The following is a 26,400-nucleotide window of genomic DNA, read 5'->3' on the forward strand; positions in this document are numbered from 1 at the left end:
GCATTTAGCAGCAGAAACACTAGAAGATATATCGCTGTAGTTCAATAAGAATTGTAGTCACTGCTCTGAATCACACAATAGATGTGATGCTTTCATTTGTTTTTTCCTTTCGTATTTATATTTTAAGATACTAGTGTAAAAGCCATGCTTTGGCTGCTGAGAATAACTGCAATGAAATGAAGACACTTCAAGAATGGCAGCTGTACTTTTCATGTTTTTCTACAGTTAAACTGGTAAAAGACATCTAAGCCATCCAGAATAATGAAATTGATTGATCAAGCACAACGAATGTGTTTTGTTTTCATCTCCATCAGTCTCCAATTCTGCAAGTATATCAGTGCAGACTTCTCATATGAATGCCAAACAAAAAAGTGGTCCTGTTGAACTTAAGCTTTTGCACAAACTGCTTGTGTATTTGGGCACTCAGACTTGGATTGCATGGGTGCCTAAAGAAGCAGAAAATACAGAAGTGAGGCAAATGGAAAGTAGTGCTTTATGTTTACAGTTGAAATGAATGTAGATGGTTAGGTTAGACAACTGTTAAAGCTTTTTTTTTTTTTTTTTTTTTTTTTTTTTGATTAGGTAGACTAAAAGCTTAGTATCCCTTCAGTCAAGTTACCTTATAGTGTAAACAAAAATTTTAATATAACACCTTAATTGGTGGTGTAGGAAAGGATGAAAAGCAAGCAAAACTATCACGAAAGAAAAACGGAAAATAAATCATCTCTTCACTTTCCTGTGTGCTGCATGCTTCCCCCACGTGCTGCACACACAACTAAACTTGATCTTTCAGCCTTTTATCTAGGTTAATTCTAATGTTCATCTGAAGCTGTTTGACTTCCAGCTTTCTATCTCTTAAAGTATTACTGTGTTTTTAAAAAGTGGTTTTAAGAAAGGGGAAAACCACCCTTCTTGCAAGACTGAGCATACTCCAAGTCTGAGAGGTGGGATTCGTTCAGTTCTCTAGAACCTCTACAACACATATGGGAGAATGAATTACCATTTTCAAGGTTTCTCCATTAGAGTGGATGCTGTGCATCCCAGAATGCTCAGGAAACCAGGCTTTCCTCTGTGAAACAGCACTTGAAAGGGAAGAAAATTTTGATGAAAAAATGTTAGTTCCCACAGGCTTACTCCTAAAGACGCAGAAACTGCTGCCTAGAAAATAAAATAAAACATTTTTGCTCTTTTTTGGAAACAGGATATATTTTCTTCTCTGAAAAAGTAATTTCATATTTCAATTGAAGCTGTTCCCTGCACAAATTTTGAACAATTGGTTGTTTCCTGTTGGGGGAAGCACTGGAACAATTGCAGCATAATTTTGACAGGGTAATGACTGTTCTTATAGCTCTGGGCAAAAGACAGTGCAGGGAACTTGCTGCTGAAATAGATCTAAGTTATATTTTTATGAATTTTATGATTTTTGTAGGTATGACCTGTGGGCCTTGCAGCTGTGTTCTGGTTACAATCAATTTCATTTTTTTCCATCTTGAATAGGCTTCTGTTTAGTTTGTAATGGGATATTGTTTTGGGTTTTGGTGATGCATATGTATGCATCTAAACTCATTAGAATGCAGCTGTAGCATTACAGCAGCTCTGACTATCCTTTCTACCCCCTCCCAGTTTGGAAGTTTTGCATATATATTTTAATTTTTTAGCTTGACAAAGTTGTACACTGTTGTGGAGTTTGTGTTCTGAATGACTTGCTACACTTTGGGGTGACTAAGTCTCTTTGCCCTTCTCACTGTGTTTTTTCACAGTAAAGATGAATGAAGACTTGCTCCTGATAGCACACCATTATGTAGTTTAGGTGGCTGCTTTTATATTTACCCCCTTTCAACAGTTAAAGAGGGAACAGGCATTTTTAAAAACATAGTTGTTCAATAAGCATCACAGTCTTTAAAATATATATATATATAATCCTGAATAGGTTTTAGATACTGAATTAAAATGATTAACAATTGTTCTTAATTGCAGAGATTACAAGTACTGTGGAATATAAGTGAATAAATTTTAGATGATTCCAGTGTGTATGTTTTGCTTGACTTTTCAAGTTTAATGAGAAACCATGCCTTTATGTCCATAGAATCAGTATCCTAAAGACCTCATTGTACTTTTGCAAGTGTAATAGTATCAGACTTTCTATATTCTGGTCAAAAGTAGCCTGAAACAAAAAACTTTACTCTAAAATTTTAACTATAGTTCTTCTCTTTGTTATTAGTGCCGAAATGCAGTGTTTCTAACCCTAGGTGCAACTGTCCTTTGGTACTGGATCAAAAATCTCTCATTTAGAATTTTTTCCTATGATTGATAAGCAACGTGCATCGTTCATCTCTCTGAAGTCTCAAACATTTCTCTCTTTTCAGAACATAAAACTGCTCAGGGAAAATGTTTATCTCCCTCATTTAAAAAGAGCAATTAATCCTTGAAATCATTCTGGTGGAAAGGCACTTAATAAAGCCAGAATTTCCCCCAAATGCCTCTTTGACTGATGATAGGATATATGCTCCTAAACACTGAGATTAAAGAAACAAAACAAAACAAAAACAAAAACTTTGTTTTAAAATCGTATTTCCTGTCCTTTTCAGCATGGAAGAAGTGTACTGAAATAAATTCTGGCCTAACAAGACACCTTTCTACCTGCTTTTTCAATTTACATTAACCTAAGTACTGCAAGCTTTTGTCTGCTCTTTCTGTCTGGGTTTATACTGATTATAGAAATAAGCCCCATTTCTCAGAATTATCTAATTTATATGAATTTATGAAAAACACTCAGATGTCAACCTATTCAGATTGAGAAATAAATAAATGAAGATACTTTATAACAGAGAGTCTGAGCTTTTCAGAGCAATAATACCATGCTGCCTGCCAAAGCATTGGTCTGAAGTTGTATTTCTTAGGTTAGAAAGAAATGCTTAATTCAACATCTGTCTGTATATGTGACAAGGAAATTTGGCTTCTGTTGCAGCATCACTGCACCATCTAGTGGCTCTCTAAATTGCTTATGGGTTGTACACTGAATCTGGGCTCTGTGGCGTGCTAACTTGCATGAATTGTCCCCACGATGCAGAAATAATGGTGGGTTTTTCTGGAAAGATGAGGTTTCCTGCCTGTTCTGCTCATCTGTTCTGCCGTGCAGATTCAGCTGGAGATGGAAATCCTCTGTGTATGTCATCTTAGCATGAGGGGAAAAGAAGCTGACCTTACGTCTATTCATCTATACTACAAAGGCGTATACATTCTGTCCCTTCAGTGTGATCCAGCTTTATGAGCCTGATGCATCTTTGATAGTGAGGTTTCTTGTGATGATTAAGCTGATCTTAAGTGCACACAGTGTAATGTTTCTCCTGTTCCATTCCTGGTTTTCACTGGCCTGAGTAGGGCAGTTCAGCTCACGAAAATGACAATAAAGTAACCCAGTGGGAAAAGGTGAATAGCTTTTTGATGCTCTAGGGAGCTGTTATAGCTTTTTGCAAGGGTCAAACACCCAAATTCTTGGAGTGAGTCAAAAAGGAGCATCTATGATGAGCAAGAGGAGGCTCAAGATTGTTTTTGTCAGAAGGAAGTTATTTTGTGCGTATATTGTGAAACCTTACCCAGAACATTTAGGTGGATGTGTGTGTGACAGGAGAAGCCTGAATTCCCAAAGATGAGAAGGGGTGTTGGTTGTCTCTGAACCTTCTCAAGATTTCATTTCTAGAAGCAAGGAAACAAAAATGTTAATGAGCCTGAGTAAAAGAGAAGCATCTTAAGAAAACAAGTAAATAAACAAAGAGAAAAAGCTTTGATTTCTTTATTACATATTTCTAAGGTGAATTGTGACCTGAGTTCAAAATGTTTTTGGAAAATAATCCTCCTCTTCCCTTCAAAGTGCTTGGCCTGCTTTCTGAAAGTCTTTGATCTAATTGGTAATGTTAGGTTTTAAACATTTGAGAAACAAAGTTTCCCAAGACTGTGTCTTGCTAGCCTTCGCAAGAAAAAAGGTCCATGGAAAAACAACTAATATTTTTCCTGAGTTAGCCTAACTAGTGTACTGTCCACTTATTTACATGTTACAGCCTCCTCGGTTTTATATATGAGTTTTTTTAATAGACAGTTGGTAAAACAATTCAGAGATTATATGCTCCACTAAGTAATCCAGCAAAAAGATGCTATATATGCCACTATCTCTTGTGGCTTCATTGCAGTGTCCACGTTATTTATTATTACTTTTGTTTTATGGAAGTGCAGAATAAATAAATGTTTGCAAAAAACAAATCCCAGGTCTCTATTTTGATGTATTTTTTTTCCTGTGTCCAGGGAAATGTCTGCAAAAATTCTTTCCACTGCAGATGCCATTTTAATTTCATCACTGCTAACCATTCTGGGAGTACTAGTGCAGGGACTGCTGTTATAGGCAGATTGTGTGATACCCCTCATTGTGTTTAAGCATCATATGTCATAGACCTGCTGTGAGCAGGATTAAGTGATACATTTTGAATTAAAAAGCACACAACTTGTCACAGCTCTGGATCAGTGGAAATCTTGTGTGCATGTGTAACTTTTTTCCATCTCCTTCAGCAAATTTTTTCAAAAAATTTTGTGCCCTGGGGTATCTGGGACATTTTCCTGTGCATGCCAGCAACAGGGCTACAGTACAAATGGGACCTGCATGTGTTTGTCACCTAATCGTTCCCAGTAGTCTGGTGACAGTATCGTTCTCACTCAGCACTTCACTTCTGTGGTAGGACTGCTTTGTAGTTCAGTTTGCAGTCTGGAGGGCGTTTGGGGTGCCATAATGCAAAAAGAGGTACAAATGGATGTACGTTCTGCAGCCCTGGCATTTTTTCCTATCTGTTGGTTGGCTATGATGACCACTCTGGGAGAATATTGGGTCCTGTTGTCCTATTACGGCTGTTCTTCTGGTGCAAGTCTCCTGTATGATTGAAAAGGGGGGTAGCTGGGTGGTTGCCTCCTGACACAACATGTTTCTGTGGTCAGGCTACCTGACTTGAAGTCAAGAAGTCTGAATTATGCTCCTGATTCTGCAATTGACTTGCCTTGAGATTGGGTGGTTTTGAAAAGCAAAAAGTATTGCTAGTTGGAAGCAAAATGCTTAGTGAAAGTAGTGATTGTCATCATACCAGTTTAGATTTGTTTTAACAGAAGTCAGAAAACTTCTCTTTACTGCCTAGTGAACAGTTTTCATTTGATAGTTTTGAAGCTTTCATGCAACATAAGAAATAGAGATTGCTGTGAGAATGCCTGGAGTAAGGGGTGTTTGTAGTTATATAGCACTTGCCAGTACTGTTATAGGTAAAACTTACAAAACTTAGCAGGTAAATAGTGTAATTTTTCAGTGAAATATGATTGGGAAAGCTTTTGAAGTCATCACTTTTCTTGTATTAAGAACAACTTTGATGTGTTTCTGTGTAAGGCCATGCAGTTTATCAAATCTGGGAGAATGAATGGAGACATTATGGTATGTTTAAATTTTCTTTAAACAGATCTTTTCAGAGAAACTGTATTGCGAGGTTACTGGTTCTAAATGTGTTTTTGTAAAGATGTACCTAGAATAAAGTCTGATAATGCTTGATGAATTTGCTTGTTACAAGCAAAATACTTTTACTATGTCCTGTTTGCAAGGTATTTGTTTTGTGAAGTATTTCAGGAGATAGCAAAGGTTATATCAAATATATGGTCTTTAATTGATAGTTCTCCTTTGGAGGGAAGGGGAAGGAAGGACAGTCCACACTGCTTCTTCCATGTGAAAATTATTTTCTCCTTCAAAGACTGTCATTCCAGTGCCATGTTGTAGGTATACTTATTTGTCTAGTAAGTGACAGGGCATGTTTTTCTAAAACTTTCTGCATCCTGGTATATAACCATCTTGATGCTACTTTACTTGAATGAGAAAGTTGAATTGATGATCCTAAATACAGAATATCATTTAACATGGAGTTGTTCATTGAGTTTCTCCTTCATAAGACTAGGAAAAAAGGAGTGTCTGCCTTGTTGAAAAGCAATTGCATATTACTCCTAGTGACCAGAAGAGGTGAATTCTAAATGGATATCCTTTGAGAACCACTTTTTATCACTTCTCTTCCATTAATCTGAGCCATTCACTGTTCTGGGATCCTGCTTCTTAATGACCATCTGTTGCGTTACAGGGCGGGGGTTCCTTTAATGGTGCAGGAGCCTACACAGAAAGTAGGAAATGTTCCTCTGAACAGAAATGTTCCTCTGGAGCAGAAGGTTTATTAGTAGATTAGGTGTCTCCTTTTTCATGAGATGTTGGTTTTATTGTAAAAGGTCCAGAAAAGACAGAGATTTCTTCACCCTTCTAGGTCCTAATCAAGGATCTGCCTTACCTATGCAAATATTTGACGAAAGCACTTGAATTGGAGCCTTCTACTTCAGAGTGATTTGAGCATCCTTTGCTACTACAGAAGAGGTACCATTCCTCTTCATTCATTTTTCACTGTCTTGCTCGAAAAGTGCATTAGGGTGCAGCAACTTCAGAGTGCTGCTGACATCTCTTGATGCAGTTCTGGATTCTCTTCGCTGGCTGTCCTTCTCAGTGACCAGAATAGCCTCTGTCCCCATCCTTTACAGGTGGATGACTTTCAGTTAAAGTTTTTGGTCATCTTCAGTATAGGAGTCTATCTTTAGGAAAAACTCAGACTCCACTCTAAAGGTTTTTAAGCTTAAGGCCATGGTACCAGATAAATTTTTTTTTTAAAAAAAGAAGGCCCTCTCTTTTGTGTCACTTCTATAATTGATCCAACATGACCATCTTGTATTTCCTTCCTGCTTATTTATGTAGCTTTGTCCAGATTACATCTGAGGAAACGGATCCTTTTACTTCTCTGTCTAGACAGGAAAAGGTCAAAGCAGTCAGTTCTAGGTGTAAGACTTGTAACTAATTTTTCTTTTAGGGAGACCCTGCTGTAATAAGGAAGCTCTTGCACCTGGGTCAATGGAAGGACGCAGTGTCCTGTTGTAAGGCTTTATTGTGACATTCTGAGCTTGCTCTTTAGAGTCTTCAGGAAGCTCTGCTGTTCTTCTCTCAGTGCCCGTTTCTACAACAGATCATCATGGCTAGTTCATAATTTGTTTTCCCCACATGATTCACAAATATTTTACAGTTTGGCTAGGCTCCTACAAAGAACCAAGGTGTGGTTCTCCTCAGAGTTTAGCTTTTTTTCAAAAAGAGGTTCAGACTAAAATATATATGGATAATAGATATCAAACAGATCTCAAATGTCAAATTTCAAATGTCAAAGTAATTGCATCTGTAATCTAGGCTAGGGGGAAGTTAGCTTTTAGCCTTCAGTTAGTTTCCTTTAGCCTTTGCAAAGAGGCAAGGTGAAGGTCAAACAGCAGTGTTGTACCCTTGAAAGTAGGCATCAAGGACAATGAATTTAAAAAGAATGTTTGCTTTCAATCTGACTTTTAAAAGTTGCTGGAGGAGTTCTGATTTTGGAGAAGTTGTTTTCCTGCAGAGTGAAAGGTCCAAATCCAAGAGCCTGCCCCTCCTGTTAACTCATCAGTCTCTTGGGACCTCCTGTCCTGACTGCACAAGAAAACTCCCCAGACCTGCAGTAACATTCCTAGACTTCCTGAATTTTTTCCGGCATGCTTTTAGGTTCTGGTGGAGTCTATCCATCAGTCTTTCTTGTTTTCCTTTTGAAAAAAGGACAGACCAAAACCAAGGAAGAAGAGTCCCTGCTGTTATAAGCACTTCAGCTCATGGACAGTGTGTCAGTGTTTTTGTTCTCAGTGTCATCACAGTTTGTTTCCTGTCATGTTTCTCTGATTGACAATTTGGAGTGCTATTGAAGCTTTGGAGAGAGAGAGGGAGAGAACAGGGGAGCCACGACAAGAGTATAGGTCTCAAATGCATCCTTGCATTTGCTTTTGCTTCCTGCTGCTTGTGGCCAAAGGAAAAAAAAAAAGCAAGCAGTTTCAGAAACTATGAATATGACTCTATTGAGAGGAATAAGTTTTTATTTACCAACATTGATAAAGACTCTAAACTATTTTGACCAAACTCTAATGATAATCTTTTAAATTGCTTCCTTCAGTACATATGCTCTTGGAGTGGAAAACCACAGTCATAGGCAAAACTAGTGCACTTCTTCCCTCCCCACTGTATGTTTGCACTGAATGATGTTCACCCTTGACAGCCGAGCTGAAACGGCTCAAACCTGCTTTTTCTAGCTCTTCTGGCTAGTGCAGAGAAAGATGAGAGGTCAGTGTGGTCACAGTTAAAGGACAGAAACTTGTATTCAGTCTGTTTATTAAAAACAACAACAAAAAAACCCTCTATGTTTTCCACTGTTATCTGAATTCTTAGCCTTCTGCAGTTAAAATTGCTTCAGTAAATCTGACAAAAATTGAAAAATGCGATCTACAGATGGGCTTTTTGCTTAGCATGGTGCGCTGAACCTGGCATGTGTCCATACCTGTTTCGCTTTTTAAGCTGTTGGTGAAGCTTACTTCTGTAAAGTCTGGGGGGGAAATTTTGGTTAGGTCTTAAAGTTTACAGCATTTATGGTGCATAGATAGGAATGATAGCTTGACACATATTCCTGTAAAGTCTGTTTGGCTATGTGATTAGCTTATCATTCTTATGAATATCTTATTAAATGTGTGAGGGCATAGGGAATACTGCACTTCGCAGCTGTTTTCATGTTGTTTCTCATTCCTTTTTTGCTCGCTGGAACCAAGGCCCGGTTTTGCAAGCATTTATGCATAATTTTACACATGGAGTTAAAGGGCTTACTCATATGTGTACAGTTATTTCTGCATAAGGATTTCCTGGATTCGGCAGCTGAATTGTTAAGATTTGATAGAAGTTACTAAACCACAGTTTAAAACACTCACAAGAATGGAGTCAAATGGTAATTTTCACTGTCAAATGTTATCATTGGAACATGAATTTTCAAATAATCTCTGGTTTGCATCTTAACCCTTTTGCTCTTTAGAGTTTCAAATAGGTTCCTGGTGGCGGGGGAACCAATATGTGCTTGGAATAAGAACAACTTGCTGCATATTAATCTTTTTCTGACATTTTTTTTTTAATTTAAGGTTACTCTGCTGCTTTTTTCTGGGGTATCTTAAAGTGAGAGTTAGTTTAACTATTAAGAGATTTCTTGACTGTGGTTTTGATGTGTTCCTGTGTGAAACTGACAGCAGGATTTGTTTGAGTATGTAGGCCACTATTGTATTAGAATTACATAACCATGTTGAGTGGTAGAAACAGATGAAAAGACTGGGACGCACGGCGTCCCCAAACAGATTATATCCGGCAACAATGAAGACAGCTCAAGCTCTACAGAGAATGTGGTCACATGCAGTAAAAATGTTGAGGATTTTAAAAGGACACGTGAGTTGCTTTTTGTTGCCTCTTGCTCCAAGTCATGTCGCTCTCCCCCCCACCTCCCACTGTATATCCTTCCCCTCTCCAACTCACTTTTGCAGCCGGATAGTGTTGTTGCAGGTTGTCTGGTTTTGTTTTTTTTTGTTTTAGTGTGAATGAACTTGTCTACGGTGGTCTCCCAGTAGCAAGTAATTGCATAAATCTCTTGATGTCTGTCAGTGAGAGTTGCAACAGCTGCCTGTTCCTAACACAGAAATGATTGTAGGGCTCTGATCAGTTTTCTGCCAAAGATCCTATTAAAAGTCTATTTTGGGCACACAGAAAGCATCTTTCATTTTGGCATATGAGCATTAGGCAGATATAAGCAAATCCTGACTACTGTGTTTAGTTAGAGATGGACTGACTTTAGTCAGTAATGATTTTAGACTAGCTAGTTACAGTAATTTGCATTCACTGCAGCTAGCTTGCTATCTGTATAAAACACGGATAGACATGCAAAGCAGTTACTGTTAGTAAGTGGCCATGGTGTTCTTACCATGTTGCCTGCCTTTCTGTCTCCAGTGTTTTGGCATGTGCTACTTCATTAACTATTGTGGTCCTGCAAGGGATATACAAAATGCTCAGGATCCCTCTGTGTTTCCCTGTGGATGAAGTATGAGGAAGTTGGCAGGGGTGAGGGAGGCTTTTTGTAACCCATCGCTCGATGCATATGGACGAGAGTCATATTATTAGCCCTGGAATACTGTTATAGCAGGAATTATTTTACTGTGGGAGAGGCTTTGATTTTAGTTTTGATCAAGTCCTCAAGTGGTGATTTATAAAATTTGTAGTCTCTCCCTCCCCCTCAGTCTTCTCTTCTCCATTAGTCTGCCAGTATGGGTTAGTATCTCAGCAGTGGCAAGCAGCAGTACATTTTATGATGTTAAAGAGATTATTGCTTAGAGATTTAAGGGAGTACAGATGTGTTTTGTGCCTTATAGGCTACCAAGGTGACCATTTAGTTCTCTGAACTGTGTTACACAGCCTGAGTAATTTTATCAGTATGGCAGGAAATAGTCCCTTTTGTCCTGGTAAATATGATGTAGAAAATCAGCTTTACAAGTACATAGCGTACTTTCATTTGCTAATGTAGCATACAGTAACTGAGAGGCAGTTTCCCCAAAGAGCAGTTTCTAAAAATGTATTACTTTAACAAGTATTTTTGACTTTAAAATGGAATTACTTAATTAGCTTTTGTTGAATGTTTGCTAATAATTTCAAGCTAAAAAACCCCCCCCAAGATTTACACAGGAGGTACCTGAGACAGTCACTGGTGCTATGACGACCTCTTCCTGGGCAAAGCTGAGATGATACTATAGGTTCAACATCTTGCACAGCCTCAGCTGCAGTATCTTTAGGCAGTATTTTCTTTTCACTTCTTATTTTTGCAACCAGATAGTATACAACTTATTTCTCAGAGCAAAATGAACTTAACTGTATTAGTTTAAGGTGCTTTGCTTTACTACATGAGGTGTCTGTGTGTTGTGCACAGGGTTTCACTTGCCACTACTCATGAAAGCCTAACTTTCTGGAAGGAAATTCCTGTTACTTTAGTTGTTTTGTATCATAAATCCACACCCAGGATCTTTACTGTGCCTTCTTCAGTCTCTTTTCTGTGGCATTGCACTGAGTGCAGTCACTTCTCAGGCCTTCTTTGAGTAGATGGCATACTGAAAGAAGTGGTGTTACAGTTTCTGGAAGAGCAAGGTGACCGTGCTGCCCTCTGTCCTCCAGGGTAACAGGCTCTTGTCTGTGGCACCTTGCCTGCCTTGCTGCTCTGCCTGCACAGGCCTGGGCTCGCTGTTCTGGGTTGGCAGGTGGTGTTGAAAAGAAACTGAATTTAGGTGATGCTCGTGTCATAAACGTAAGTTGTTCAGGCTTTCATACGGTGAGAAGGATGGAAAAGGTTTTCTATCCTCCCTGTTTCTGCAAAATCTGAAACCAGCCACTTGTCCTTTAGATCTACCCATAGTTTGGTACTGTCTTTCTTTCCCAAAACTCTCTTCAGTGCAGTCAGCTGGAATCTAAATGACTCTGAGGCTCTTCTCTAGCACAGACTGGCTTTCTGCAGAGCTTAAAAATACCATAAAGAAAAGTAGGACAATCATGATATAGCCAAGGGTCAGTAGCAGGTAAACTATTTACCCATTTTCATACATGTCAGACAAGCAAGCTCAGTCACTTTTATTTACCACTGCATCACTGCAGCTCAGAAAAAGCACTTAGTCAAGGAGAAAGTTCTTACTTATGCAAGGTTGTCTGTGTGATGGAACAAGCATAGTGAGACAGCTCAATGTCAGCTGAAGGGTTATACATCTCACTGGTAATGTGGGAATTGTAGAGAAAATTATTGGACTGACTGTGCGCTCAGCAAATGGAATAATTCACTGACCCAAGACATACACATTTTAATAACAGCAGTTATAAATGCCACTCATTCTCATCTCATCTAAGCAAGTAAGACATTTAAAAATACCTGTGTTAATTTTAATATAGGTCATCCTCTCCTCCAGCCATGTTAAAACACATTTTTTAACCAGACCCAAAAGGTCAAGCAAACTTCTGAACCGGAAAGCATTGTCTATTCTCTGTGAGAACAATATCAGTGCGTTAATGTGTTTCTATGTTGCAAATTTCTTGCTCAGTATGGTGAATACCTTGGGTATGCATTTAGGAATGCTAAGTAGGACTTACGTTTTTGTTTCTGTTTCTTTTTTTAATATGGTGACTCTGCAGTGAAAAATGTAAATAATTCCTTTTGGGATGCTCAGAATGCACTGGGGGAATGCATCGTGGGGTGCTTTGCATTCAAGAAACTAAAGCAACTCCATTGCTAAATGGAGTCATCAACAGCCAGAAAGCACTTGCTTTGGAGGTACAGGGACGCTTCAAAATACAGGCACAGCCTTCTGTGTGTCGCTTCTTTATCTGTTGTTTCCAAGTTCTGTTGCTAGTCATCCCTTTAAAGCCTTTAAAAAGCCTGTCTGAAGTTCTAGGCTTTTCTTGTGTAAACTCTTAGCTTTCTTAAAAAGCCTGTCTGAAGTTCTAGGCTTTTCTTGTGTAAACTCTTAGCTTTCCAGACAGAAATCCACTTCTAGCAGGTAAAGCAAATAAACCCATGGCTTGAGTGTGCGCATGCATGTACCCACACAGTGCTTGTTTTTTGAATCTGTAAGTGGGTGCTTTCCACTTTGAAATGTTTGTACAGTATGAGATATCACAGCTCATTTTTCTCCCCTTTTTGCAGGCCAGGCTCTTAAAGGGGTGGCTACGTACTATATGATGGGTCACAGCTGGGTGATTATTGTGTATTATATTTTAAGCTGTGAGATTGGAAAGATTTCAGGATATATTAAGTAAGATAAACTGGTCAGTTCAGGATCAGTTTTTAACTGGAAATTTGAACCTCTCTGTGTAAATAAAAGAAAGCGGTTTCTGAGAAACAGAAATGGATAGATCTCTGTTATATACACTGTGGTCTTCTGTAAAATCAGATTTGTTCAGGGGAATCTAAATATTCAAGTGTGTAGTCTAGAGTGAATTTAAGATTTTGTTGGATCCACATGAACAGTAAGGAAAAGATATGAAAGCTCTTTGGTTCTGAAGACCTCAGGTTCAACTACTGAACTTGTTGTGTATTGGAATGGGGAGGTCTTCATTAAGTAGTCTGTGTTACTTGAATCAGGGCTATATAATGCTAATGCAGTGTCAGTGGAATGCTTTTGTTGAATGAGGCTTTTCCTGAAAATGAGACTAAGCTTCTAATTAGTGAAATTCTAAGGGGTGCTGCTACCCTAGAACGGATTAATATTTTTCTCCTCCTTTTTTTTTAAACATTGTTAACCAAAATACACACATTTTATTCTAGCTTTACCAAATGATCAGAATATATGTATTATTTTTATGTCTGTACTTTGATGGAGTATTTCACATTTTAGTTTAGATAGTTGTATGCTTTCTGTCTCGCTAATTGGATTTTGTGTGTAACAGGCCCCAGGCATGGAAGAGCTGATATGGGAACAGTACACTGTGACCTTACAAAAGGTGAGTGCCTGTTATATTTTTAGTTTTCAAATATTCGAGCACTTTTTTATTCTAAGTATGTTTTGCAGTAGGTGTTAATATCAACTTTGAGTCTAAAATATGATTAGTGCACTGTCCAGATCAGATATTTGTTTCATTTTAAAGCTTAATTGCTAGGTAGTCATACAACTGTGTGACTCTTCAATGACAGAGTAAATTAAATTAACCATTTAAATGCTACATTTGCTACTGTTTGGTCTTTGTAATGACAGTCTAATACAGTATGTACTAGCTGCATAACTGAACTCAACATTGAATAACCTTAATGACAAAGCAGATGGCTCTGTCAAGAGGTTTTGGTTAATGTCAGAGCTTTATAATCATCACTAAACATGTTTCCACTGATTTTTTTTTCATGTATACTTTCTCATCTGCCAGTTTAGAATCTAGTAGAAAATTACTGTCATCATGATTTTTAAAATATGTGGACAACCATTGTCACTTTTAACACTTCATCTAAGAAAAGCTGAAATACCTTATTCTCTAGACCCCTATGATAAAGAAAGTAGATCTGTTGCTTTTGAGTTGTCTAGCAGCTAAGGTGCCACGCAGTGGTATGGGATGCGTGCTGTGATAGTGGTGGTGTTCTCTCCAGCAGCTCTGGTGGTATGGGTTCAATCCACAGGTTGTCCTGAGCTGTTAAAATTTTTTATGTGCTCTGCAAAGACCTCAAGTTGGTGACCCAGTGTAAAGCAGCCAACTTTCCTACACAACCTGTTTTGTGTGCTGAATTGTTGAGAAAGGATTGCTTTTTAGGTTACAGAAGCAGGTGGTAGAAGGATTGCAGAAGTAGTAATTATTTACTGTATTTTCTAACTTTCCTGATCATGAATGTCTTGTAAATAAGCATTACTGTTTTGCCTCACTGACGGACTTGCACTACACTAGTGGCACAGGATTGTTGGACCTGACAAGCTGACCGATGCCACTTTGTCTTACTGCTTTTTTTAACTCTGTATTGTTTTGGCTTGAAGCATCAATCTCCCTCCTATGAAACTAAGGCTTAGCAAGTGAAACACTGTTTTAAAGAACTGCATTGCTCTTCCTTCCCCAAAGAAATAACCACTCAGTATTGACATTAGTGAAATGTAGGCTAGCGGGTTATGCATGTGGTGAGTGAGAGCTGGGGGAAAAGCATCACTGTAAGGTTGCAAGTAACACTGCAGTATTAGTTTCTCTGTCACTATGTTAAAAGTATTTTCTTTAAATGTAGTTTTAACTACAGGAGGTGTAACTAGCTGTATGAAATAGGTGATAGTATTAAACCTATTTTTTTAACTAAATCTGTGCTTTTGTGCACACCACCTTGTCTGCCGTCCAGTTATACTAACACTTCAGCTGTAGCATTAGAGGCATGCTTCCCACACCCTATCATGCCCTTCTCTGATTTTATGAATGCCAAACATAGGGATTCTAGGTATCTAACATTTCTTTGAAGACAGATTTATCATCAGTTACCTAGTGAAAATACTTGATTGTGAGGGAGGATAATTATAGACCTTTCACAAGTTCATTGCTTGCTTTTGGTAATCAGCTGTGATTTTTGTGTAGTCTGTTTAAGGAGTAAGCAGTAATTACAAACTAGGTAGTAATTATAATGAACATGAGATGCTAGAAAAACTGCTCCAGGGTTCCAAGCATCACTCACAAAATAGAACCATCTATCCAATAATTAATTTAGTGTGAATAACCAAAGGGATAGTGGCGCAAAATGCAGACTAAGTTAGTGAGTCTTTTTTGCAATTATTAACCATTGCAAGATCACAGACTGCTTGAGGCTTGAGGACAGCAGAATATATCTTTGCTGCATGGTTTATAAAATTCCATTCTTTTTTAAATCTATAGGTATTGTATATTTCTGGAGCTCTGCACAGAACTATCATTTTTTTAAATAATCACAACCAAACAGAGTGCCATCACAGGAACATTTGTGTTACTCATATTCTTTCTCCCTGTCAGAATGCCTATGGATGGAACTGAGTTCTGTTGTATTTGTTTTTCTCATCAAAGGATTCAAAACGAGGATTTGGGATTGCAGTTTCTGGTGGCAGAGATAACCCTCATTTTGAAAATGGTGAAACATCTATAGTCATTTCAGATGTACTCCCAGGTGGTCCAGCAGATGGATTACTTCAGTAAGCAATTTCTTATTTCCCTTGTCCAATATATTTTGAGGGCCATAGCTGTAGAATGCATAAAGCCTTCATACAGGCTTGATAGAGACCCCATTGATTTAATCTATTCAAAATTTTCTGCTTCTTTTAAGACCTGGATGTCTGTTTCAAATGAAAACATACACCAGGATATTTTTCTTTGCTATTTGGTACGGACATTAATTTCAGTGGTGTTGAAAAGCTTCCATAGTCAAGTATGTCTCTTTTAAGGTTGTATTTCTTTTAAAGAAACAGTAGAAATACTTGGCATCTCTAAGCATACTCCCCGTTCCTCCTACAGGGAACAGGTGATCAGTCATTAGTTTTGAAGAGATTTACTTAAGTCAGGCATATAGTCCAAAGAACTATTGGTCTTCACTCCTAAGGTGTGAGGAGCAGGGGAAGGGAAGAGAAGCAAAAGTGTTTGCTAAATATGTTTTTTTTTTATTTGAAAGAAACAAGGTTGGAAATGAAGTGCTTCTGTGGTCCTTCTGATACCATCTTCCTTAGTTACATAACATCTATCACAGACAAATATTTTTAAGTCTGTTGGCTGGAATAAATTGTTAGTTTTCAGCCAACAGCTGATCAGTTTTTTATCCTTTGACCTGGAATGTCTGATGAGGACAAAATGATTTGGAAGAATGCTAAAGCTGTGCAGTAAAGCAAAAGGGTATGTTCTGGCCATTTGCCGGATATTAATTTTGAAGAAGCTGACATGGGAATAGCTAATGAAGTACTAGATAAAAGGAGTATTTGGAAGCAGGTGAGAGACAATTCTCAAGCATGGACATAAAAACCTTCATCTAAATAGCAATCATCCCTGTGCAACACATCTTTGATCAATACTGTTTAATAATCATCTGTGATCTGGAAATAAAATCCTATTCATAAATTATGTAAGGGACTGGGTAAATAGAAAAGGATGAAGACAGGACAGTGACAAGCAATTTGGGCACATTCAGATAAAACACCTTCTTAAGAAAACAATGCAAAGCTGTTCTTCTGAAGAACTAGAGAATGTAGGTCCAACCTTCAGAGTGTGGGGGCATTACAATCCTTCAGTCCTTGAACAGCTTGTTAGGGTTGGGTGAACACAAGTCAGTATGAGCTCTTGGTGTAGTGCTGTAGTATTAAGTTTAGTGCCATTTTTGCATGTATGAACTGGGAGGAAAGTTATTTTATCTCTATATAAAGCCCAGATGAAACTGATAGTGGTATATAGTGTGCTGTCCTGGCAAAGTCATTCAGTAAAAGGATCTGGAAGGGTAGGAAAAGAGGCACAAAAATTATTCAGGAGTTAGAGAAAATGCCTTACAAAGAGAGGCTTAAAGCATGTAATCTTCTTTTAAATAAGAAGATTGTGAGGTGACTTGATTACAGTGAAGAGAAAATAATGGGTACTAAAGAGTTCTTTTATCTAGCAGAAAAAAGGCATGGCAACGAGTAATTGGTTGCTGAAGCCAGGCAAATTTAAGCTCAAACTAATGCTTTGACTGTAAGGTTAGTAACTGAGTCATCACCAGAATAAACTAGTAACAAAAGTGGTGCTTTTTTATTTATTTTTTTAAATCTCTGCCATTTTTGATCCGAGATGTCTTTCTGGTAGATACAATTTTTAATTAAGCATGTGTTATGGGGCTGTCTCCTGGGATGACTGAAATGCAGGAGGTCTGAAAAGATGAGCTTGTAATCTGTTTTGGCCTGTGTTTTAGGGCAGGGAGGACTTTTTTTCAGGAAAGTGCACACTGGCCTTTGTCCAGACTTGTCTGAATACTACAGAAATTTGAAGCTTTCTTGAAAATCTTATGTTGCTGTGAAAAACCTGCCACGAGGTGTGATAGACTAGGAATTCTAAAAGAACTAAGAGCATAAAAATTAAAAAAAAAGAAAGTTTTAAGGGTCAGCAAGAATATGCTTTAAAAGACAAAGTCTTCCTGAAAGTTACTGTCACTGTACTGAAGCTGTGCATAATATAGGTACAGGGATATACCGCAGTCTGATCTCTGATTTTTAAACATACTGAAAACTTTTCCTTGTTATCAAAGATATTATAGTGTTTACATAACAAACATGTCTTTTGAGGAAAAGCTCCCTATCAAAGCGAATGAAATTAGTTGTATGTCAACCCACCCCTGCCCCCCCCCCCAAAAAACATGAAATTTCATTTCAATGTTTTCATGAAGACTCTCCTTAAATCTTTTTTCTTTTTCCTCCCCTCTTGCAGAGAAAATGACCGGGTGGTCATTGTTAATGGGACCCCAATGGAAAATGTTCCACATTCTTTTGCAGTCCAACAGCTTAGAAAAAGTGGAAAAGTGGCCACCATTGTAAGTAAATTACAGGTCCATTTGCTGTGCAGTGTGGTATATCCATGACCAATCGAGGCTGTAGTTTTCTTCTGTAAAGTGTACTATTAATGCATGGAGCAACACAAGCCTTTTTGAGACAGAACAGACAAACTAAATAAACCAGAACGAAGACCTGTGTTTTACAGAGAAGCAAATGGAAATTAAATGACAGTATCAGAAAGTTATCTTCTGGAAAAACTGTAAATAAAATGTCTGTCCCCAATCTTTAAATTTAACAAATAGTGAATGGCAGTTGGAAAATAGAAAAGTTCTGTGAAGCAGATGATATCTTACAAGCTCAGACCTTGTGCAAGAATTCGCTGTCCAGATTGGTTTTCCTTAATTAAGAGAGGCATACAAAACTTTGGGGGTGGGGAGGAGCAGCTGGGGGGGGGGGCTGACACACTTCCTAGCACTCTTCTTAACACAGGAAAACCTATATTCTTTATTCGAACTGTTGCAGCAAACTGTTGTAACAACATGCGGTTGCTGATCTGATTTGTACTCTCCTGCTCTTCTTTATCCTCCCAGTTAGTTAAAGTTTCTTCTGCAATCCTTAATAATCCCCTTTACTGATTGTTCTGTAAATCGATTAGTTTCCACTAAGAAGTGGAAAGTAAGAAGTGCTACTGTGAAGTGATTTGGGATTTGGGTCTCTTCCCTGCCCCTCCGTTTGAGGTGTGAAGAACTTTTCATCTCTTAAATTTTACGTTCAGGTGGTCATTTTCATTTTTCTTTGTTTCATATTGCATTGGACAGGTAGTGAAAAGACCACGCAAAGTCCAGGCTGCTCTTTTGAGGAGAAGCCCTTCGCTTGACTATGAGGACAGAGCTTTCGACGTAATGGATGACCATGCAGAGTTTGATGGCAGAAGTGCTCGAAGTGGCTACAGTGAAAGAAGCTGGCATAGTGGAGGGCGCAGCCAAAGCTGGGGGAACAACCTCGATCAGAGCTATAGAGGTGACCAGGACAGAGGGCGCAACCGAAGCAGAGACCACAGTAGGGAATGCAGCTACAGCCGAGATCGAAGTCGTGGCAGGAGCGTTGACAGAAGCTTGGACCGAGAGTACAGAAGAGATCAGAGCAGAGGCAGGAGCATTGACAGGGATGGTGGCTATGAACGGGACTACAGGGGAGACTACAGCCCACCCCGTTACGGTCATGGATCTCAAACTGATCCTAGATATGGAAGGGAAGTGAGGAGCCGAAGTCGGGACAGGCTTTGTTCCCGAAGCCCTTCACCTGAAACACGGCACCAGCATGAGTACCTAGGACCACGGGATCAGGATGGACCGATCAGTGTTCTGTTAACAAAAGGCAAACATAATGAAGGTAGGTGGACAGGGGGTAGAGGAACTGATTTTTAACACAGCATATGTTATTTTGGCGGGAGCATGAAGGGGAGCTGGATATTTGCTGCTTTTACAGGTAAAATGTTGAGTTACCTAGCTGATTACAGAAGTTCTTCTTTTATTCTCCCTGGCCAGGTTTGGGTGCTTTTTTACATGGCATCTTGGGCCTTACCTTTGAACAAAGGACTCCGTTCACCCACATGATTTCACTGTTTTTGAGCTACTTAGTCCTAGGGCTCTCCATTTCTTCCTGCCTGTCCTTCTGATTCTGGCAGAAAACCCAGACCTGATCATGATTCTGTGGAATTGTGATTTAATAGTGGGTTTAATTTGATTATACTGAAGAGGTCATTCCAAATATTCTTTGGTTCTGAACATTTCAGGATATAGTTAAAGAATATTGGAACAGCAAACACTGAAGCAGCCTTTCCTTGCTGAATGTTGGAGTGTTTGTGCAGATGGAGGCCAGAGGCATGAGCTTTAGTGTGCCATGAAATAACCGCTGTCGTGCTGCAAAGTGCATTTGACATTGGGTTGTGTCTGTCCTTCCTTTTTGTGTTTTTGAATCTGCTCTGTTGTGATCCATAAGAATTTTTCTGCCCTTGTAAGCTTTGAATGCAGGAGAAAACCTCTTTTCTCTCTTCTTTCTTCCTCTTCTTCTCCTGCATGTGATGTTTCTGCTTGTTAAGATGGTGCAGACAAGTATAAAGTAATAAAAAGAAATTTAAGGTGGCTTTGTTAAGCAGTTTTATATGTAGCTAGTAAGTCCATAATAGTCTCTGCCATCCCTCTGGGTTTTCTGCAGTCTCTCTCAAAGGCTGTGATTTTGGAATGCAGATAACAGTGTTTATTCTCTTACTTTTTCAGCTATTCTAGGTCATGCTTGTTTGAAAACCAGTGTTACCTTTTTAAGTAGTAAAGGTACTGATCCAAGTATTCCACTTCATTTTTTTTTCCTGTTGCCTGAAACAACTGAGACACTTACTGAGACACAGATAGGACAGGGCTAGCATGGAGCAAGTAGTAAAAAAGCCACCTCTTCTTGTAATACTTTTGACCCTTCTCTGTGCTGTTCTATACCATGCAAAATATGATAGGAAGAGAATCCAATCCAGCGCCTTAACAAGCACCTCTAGAATGAATGCGTTGTTTTGCTGTTGAAGGTGCAGTCCGATGTTCTGTCCTTTATTGTTCTCAGACCACTGCTTGTTCTTACTACTGCGACAGCACAGAAATGGGAGATTTAGCCTGTTAAGTGGGTTACTGGGTCTCTACTTTTTTTTTTTTTTTTTTTTTTTTTTTTTTTTTTTTTGTCTCTAGTGGTATATGAGGTGTGCTGCATGTACACAGTATAGTTTTTAAAAATGCATCTTTGCTTGCCCTTCTGAGATATATTGGATTATTTCCCTAATTACAGAATATGGTCTGCGGCTTGGAAGTCAGATCTTCATAAAAGAAATGACCAGTACTGGGCTAGCAACCAAAGATGGCAACCTTCATGAAGGGGATATCATTCTCAAGGTGTGTTCTAGTTAAACTGATAGCAGCATGGCAGGTACCTTAGAAAATGGTTTGTCTGGGATAGGACATGCTTATCACTGCAGCAACTGTTGAAATTGAGTGCAATATGGGCTCATTTATTTGCTTGTAACGTTGTTGCCTTTTTATGTCCAGATCAATGGTACAGTGACAGAGAACATGTCTTTAGCTGATGCCCGAAAATTGATTGAGAAGTCACGGGGGAAACTCCAGCTGGTTGTCCTTAGGGACAGGAAGCAGACGCTGCTCAACATCCCTTCGTTGAATGACAGTGACTCAGAAATGGATGGTGAGGTTTATTGTGGATAAAAAGTTCTACAGTGTATAGAGGCAAAAATGGAACTTATAATATATAGTGTTTTGCTATAGTATAATGGTATTCGGTTCCCTGGAGGAAAATAAAACAAAACAAGCCCCCCCAAACCTAAATAATAGCCAAAATAGTAGCAAGCCCTTTTCCTTTAAGTGACAGAAGAATTTTGCATCACTTTGCAGTGATCATATGATTAAACTTTTTTGGAGGAGGAGATGGAAGAAGCAGTGCTGATGAGAGAAAACCAGGCCTACTTCTCTTAACAGGAAACTCAGTTGCTTTAATACAAAGCTTGAATTACAAAACAGTGGAATAGACTGTTCTCTTCTCCCCTTCTGAGGGCATTAACTTTCATTTCAGCATTCAATGGGAGAGGAAAATTGCCAGGACAAGAGGAAATGAAGTCTGTCTAGACAACTTGTTTCTGTTTCCAGTATCTGTTTCATACGAATGGTCTCTCACAGTTTATCAGCTGCATCTCGCAACATAATCTTGCTTTTGGAAGGGTGCAGGATGTTTGGGGAATCAGGATGTTATGTTAATTAGTACAAGATGTCTGTTTCTCTGACTTCAGAGTACTTTCGCAACTTTCTACAGGTTTTACTGTAAAGATTGAGATATGGTTTAAATCTGAGGACTATCCTGGGTTTTTTTTTCTCACTGAAGAGCTAATGCACGGACTAATAGTCACTATACTTAAGGTGGGAGGTTGAGAGGAAGCATCTGGGGAGCTGTTAACTTCTTCTGTCGTGCTTTACAGTCTGTATGATTCTTATTTCAACACATATTGGCCCTCCCTTACTGTAATGATAATGTGAGAACTGCTAGTGTGAAGGTCATTTTCTGTTTGGATAGCTCCAGTGAGAGCTCAAACAAAAAGGCTGTTAACACTAGTTAGTGAGAGTCCAGGGTGTGCACAAAGTAGCTGTGTGGTGTGAGTGTGTGTGTTTCCTGAAGGTTGTGTGAAAGTTTCCTGAAATATTTTCTGGGAGACAACACTTTTTTACTTGGAAGGGAAATAGGTTTGAAGGTTCTGCATATAAATATGTGAAAGCCCTGTAAATGAGTGTGGCGATTAGATCTGCTGGTAATACAAACAAATCCCTCATTTCTTGTGCTCTTGATCTCTCTGTAGATATTTCTGAAATAGAGTCAAACCGATCATTCTCCCCTCAAGATGACAGATTACATCACTCTGATCTAGATTCACATTCGTCCAACGAAAAGCTAAAAGAGAAGGCAAGGTAGGAAGTGTTCTTTGCTGGTCCTTTGCTTATCAAATAAAACTGAAAATATGATATTCTTACCTCATTTCACTGAACTCTTTTTCTTTCTTCTAGTGCAAAAGATGATCCATCCAATAGGATGTCCAGAATGGGAGCAATGCCTACACCTTTTAAATCAACTGGTGACATAGCTACTAATGCTGTCACAGTTGCAGACACAAACAAAGAACCAAAATACCAAGATGATGCAGCAGGTCAGAGTTGAAACTTTCACTGAAGAGTTATTTTTCCTGCCCACAGAGCATGTATCCTCCCAGCCATGTCCATGTGTCTCATACAGTCTTCCTGTTTACCCCATTCTGCTGCACAGGCAGGTCTGTCTTTGCTCTGTGCCACAGAGAGACACCTGAGACTACCAGAAGCCAGTTGCCTACTAGAATTTCCACCTCAACAGCAAGAACTCACCCACTGTAACTTGGCTAAGCAGCCAAGTAAAGCTCTTTCTGCAGTCTGGGGTGGGTTGTCTGAAAGAGTTGTCTCTTCCTTCATTGGATCTTTTTGTTATTTTTTAAGAGAAAAGAAGGGAAGTAAATACAACTCTAGCCAAAGAGATTCTTGGCCATTTAAATCTGCTTTTATCTTTGGCATGGGGGAGTTTGATTGCCATTTGATAACTAAAAATGCTGCCTTTGATGCCTTTTTTTTAACAGTAACTTCAGTTGTCTTTTTTTACATACAGTGTCTCAACCAAAAGCAGCTGCAAGAACGGTTCTTAAACCCAGTCCTGAGGATGAAGCAATATATGGGTAAGAGGCTTTCTCTGTATTCTTCTGCACTCAGAGTGTTCTAACCACTTGTAGGTTGTTCATGGTTGCATTGGTTTCTTTCTTTTTTGGCCATTAGGAGCGATATTCCTTTCATAGTTTAGTGCCAAGAAGAGATGATGTGGCTTCTATCCAACTGTATTTGGAGCAAATTCTGTTTTAAATGTATCTGCCTGGAAGGTATTTACCTTCTGCCTGAAAGTTATAGAACACCCTGTGTTTGCATAGGAACATATACAATAGTATATCTTTCTACATTTTTATTCTCTTCTATTTGGCACTTGTGCAACTGCATCTGGAATACTGTGTTCAGTTTTGGGTTTTCCAGTACAGGAAAGACATTGACATTGACATACTGGATTGAGTCTAGCTGTGGGCTATCAGGGTGGTCAGGGAGCCGCAGCGTGTGACATATGAGGAGAAACTGGGAGAAATGGGTTTGTTCAGCCTGGAGAAGAGATAATCAAAGAGACATCTTATTGCTGTCTGCAGCTACCTAATGAGTGGGTGTGGAGAAGATAGAGACAGACTCTTCTCAGAGGGGCACAGTGGTAGGACAAGAGGCAGTGGACATATGGAACATAAAGAAGAAAACTTTTACCATTAAGGTGGTTAAGCACTGGAACAGGTTTCCTATAGAGGTTATGGTATGTCCACTATCAGAGATATCCAAACACATAACTGGCCAAGGCCGTGAGCAACCTGCTTTGAGCAGAAGGTTGAGCTAGAGACCTCCAAAGGTCCATTCTAACCCAAGCAATTCTATGGAAATGTATTTTACACCTCTTCCATTATTTTATACGTATACAAAGGACAACCCTCCCCTTTCCCCCAACATTAGTGTACACAGAGACTGTCCTCTATAGAATTTGGAGACACGTTCATTGCAAGGCAGGGCCAAACATGTGCAGGTTTCTGTTCATCTGTCCCAGAACTGCACGTACAAGTTGGAAACTTCTGTATAGAAATATACATCTTTCCCTAAAACCGAAGCCTGTGCCATCCCTACTTAGTTCTAGTCTCTGTCTGCTCGGAAATGAGCAAAATATTGCTTTTAATGTTTACTTTTATGTTTCATTTTTTAAGATTTTTATAAATGGTCAAGTTGAATCTGGTAATGTTGGTCCCTTAAGAATAAAGACACTAAAAATTGTGAATCTTATTAACATGAGAGCCATGGTGTTTTCTGTAATAATTTTTCCAAATATAAAAACTGAAGGGGGATGACTCTGAGACTGTAAGGGGTGGCCTAAAGATAAGCTGTTGAAGATACTCTGTAGCTCAGAGTTTCTTTTCTCTCGACTGGATTATATTCTCGAATCTTCTCTGTGCTGGACCCTGCGTATGTTATCACTGATATATAAATTAATCAAGTGGTTATTTTGGTGAAGGTGAATTTATAATATAGGCTTATGGTATTACTGAGTAAAGGCTGACAGATAAGCACTGTCCTCTGTGTTGGAAGGTCACTCAGGCAAACAGCTTTTCTGGCAGGAAAAAAGTTGAACCTAGTCCAGTAATCTCTCCCTCCTTAGAATATGAAAGGTATGATTGTTAATGTACCAGTAGAGTATTTTTGGACATATTTCTCATTGCAAGGAACTTGAAGACTTTCCTGTGGTCTGACAAACAATTAAACTGCAAAGAAAACACGTGTAAATTTAATTTATATGACAGTTTTCAAGTGTATAGAGAAAAAACAATGAGTGGGATTATTTATAACTCAGGCTACTTTCACAAAAACCCAGCTGTTCATGTAAGAGGGGTTCCAATAGGTAAGAAATTGTCTCAGGACCTTGGGAACTAGGATTCATCATCCTGCTCTTATTCCAAATCTATGTGAGTCACTCAGTGTCTCTTTCCAGTTCAGTTTCCCCTCTGAAAAATGTAGGTACTGTGCTTTCTCCCCTCACTGAGAAGTTACATGGGTAAATATATTGTGCCTAGTGAGACAAAGGGGATAAGAATATTGAGATAATTTTGTTGAGAGGGTTGTGGTTTTTTGCTCTTGATGACCTGTTAGTATAATGTGCCTAATGTCTGGCCTGACTGTCTTTTTCTGCACATGAATCTTGTAGTCCTAATACGAAGATGGTGAAATTCAAGAAAGGGGACAGTGTAGGTCTACGACTGGCTGGTGGAAATGATGTGGGGATATTTATTGCTGGAATTCAAGAAGGCACTTCAGCTGATCAGGAAGGACTGCAGGAAGGAGACCAGATTCTTAAGGTATCAGTGTAAACATGTGCCCCTGAAGTTCAAACCACTTACTGTTGTATTTTTTTGTTTGCTTCTTAGTGGAAGTATGGGAAAAATTATTTTCTTAGGAAGTCAAGGAGTTGGTTCTGAAGTATGTATGTATGGTAGGAGGATTTTACTGAAATCAGAGTTTATAAAGGAGAACTCAAATTATTTATCAAGCTTTAGGTTTTTGGTTTTGTTTTTTAATTCTGTAAAAAGGTAGCTAGCAGAAATTTTAATCAAGAAAAACACCTTAAGATGGAAGATAATAAACTCTCCATGCAATGCTTCCTCCTGCTCTTGGAGGGTGAAAATTGAGGCCAGCATGTTTTTCTCTTTTCTTTCATCTTTCTTGAATTTACTTGTGCAATTTGGTTTTTTTTTTCTAGTTCCCAAATTATTTTATCTAGCCCTTTTTTGTCTTACGTTCTCCTTTTTTCTCAAAATTCAGTTAGGACACTGATAAAATCTCATTTTCTCTTCTGTTTGATTTTTCTCTTGTGATAGCCTTGATTTCTGTTGCCTTTAGGAGCCAGTTAAAATATTCCTGTTGATTTACAATGAAGCTTAGCTCAGGCCCCTGGTCCCTGCTCCGTATTCTTTTTCCTGTCTTCAAGTTATTGTCCTGAGTGGGTTTTGAAAGAGTTGTTCTTCTTCAGAGCCTGATTCTTTCCTTCTGTTCATGCTGCGTGGAAGCACAGATGCTTTTAATTGGATTTAATTTGCCTGATAAGGAGTGGCAGCCATTTCTCTATCCAATGAAAGTAGCAATGAACATTGTCAGAAGGATCAGGGATGAACATCACTGAGGGCCAGTACTGGGAACCCGAGCTTGTGTTCCTGACTATGTTCCTGTGTAGTATACATTACCAGAAGGAATCAGTGATGCTGAAACTGGATTACAGTACTGTCTT

General features: G+C 38.8%; 1 protein-coding gene across 8 annotated transcripts in view; it reads left to right on the forward strand.

Annotated features, from left to right (window-relative positions):
- TJP2 (tight junction protein 2) overlaps window positions 1-26,400 on the forward strand; it is a 66,895-nt gene that overhangs the window by 28,743 nt on the left and 11,752 nt on the right. For 7 of the 8 annotated variants that reach the window (XM_026097767.2, XM_064501751.1, XM_064501750.1 and 4 more), the window contains 10 exons: window positions 13,394-13,447; window positions 15,497-15,621; window positions 17,867-17,969; window positions 18,750-19,323; window positions 20,761-20,864; window positions 21,018-21,171; window positions 22,331-22,439; window positions 22,536-22,675; window positions 23,161-23,227; window positions 25,324-25,474. In XM_026097767.2, the coding sequence (XP_025953552.2) occupies window positions 13,403-13,447; window positions 15,497-15,621; window positions 17,867-17,969; window positions 18,750-19,323; window positions 20,761-20,864; window positions 21,018-21,171; window positions 22,331-22,439; window positions 22,536-22,675; window positions 23,161-23,227; window positions 25,324-25,474 (1,572 nt within the window). In that variant the 5' untranslated portion in view covers window positions 13,394-13,402. Of the gene's footprint in view, window positions 1-9,283; window positions 9,371-13,393; window positions 13,448-15,496; window positions 15,622-17,866; window positions 17,970-18,749; window positions 19,324-20,760; window positions 20,865-21,017; window positions 21,172-22,330; window positions 22,440-22,535; window positions 22,676-23,160; window positions 23,228-25,323; window positions 25,475-26,400 lie in introns of those variants that run through there. The other variant, XM_026097766.2, reaches the window with a different exon arrangement.

This window comes from Dromaius novaehollandiae, chromosome Z (assembly GCF_036370855.1).
Source record: "Dromaius novaehollandiae isolate bDroNov1 chromosome Z, bDroNov1.hap1, whole genome shotgun sequence".
Lineage (NCBI taxonomy): Eukaryota > Metazoa > Chordata > Aves > Casuariiformes > Dromaiidae > Dromaius > Dromaius novaehollandiae.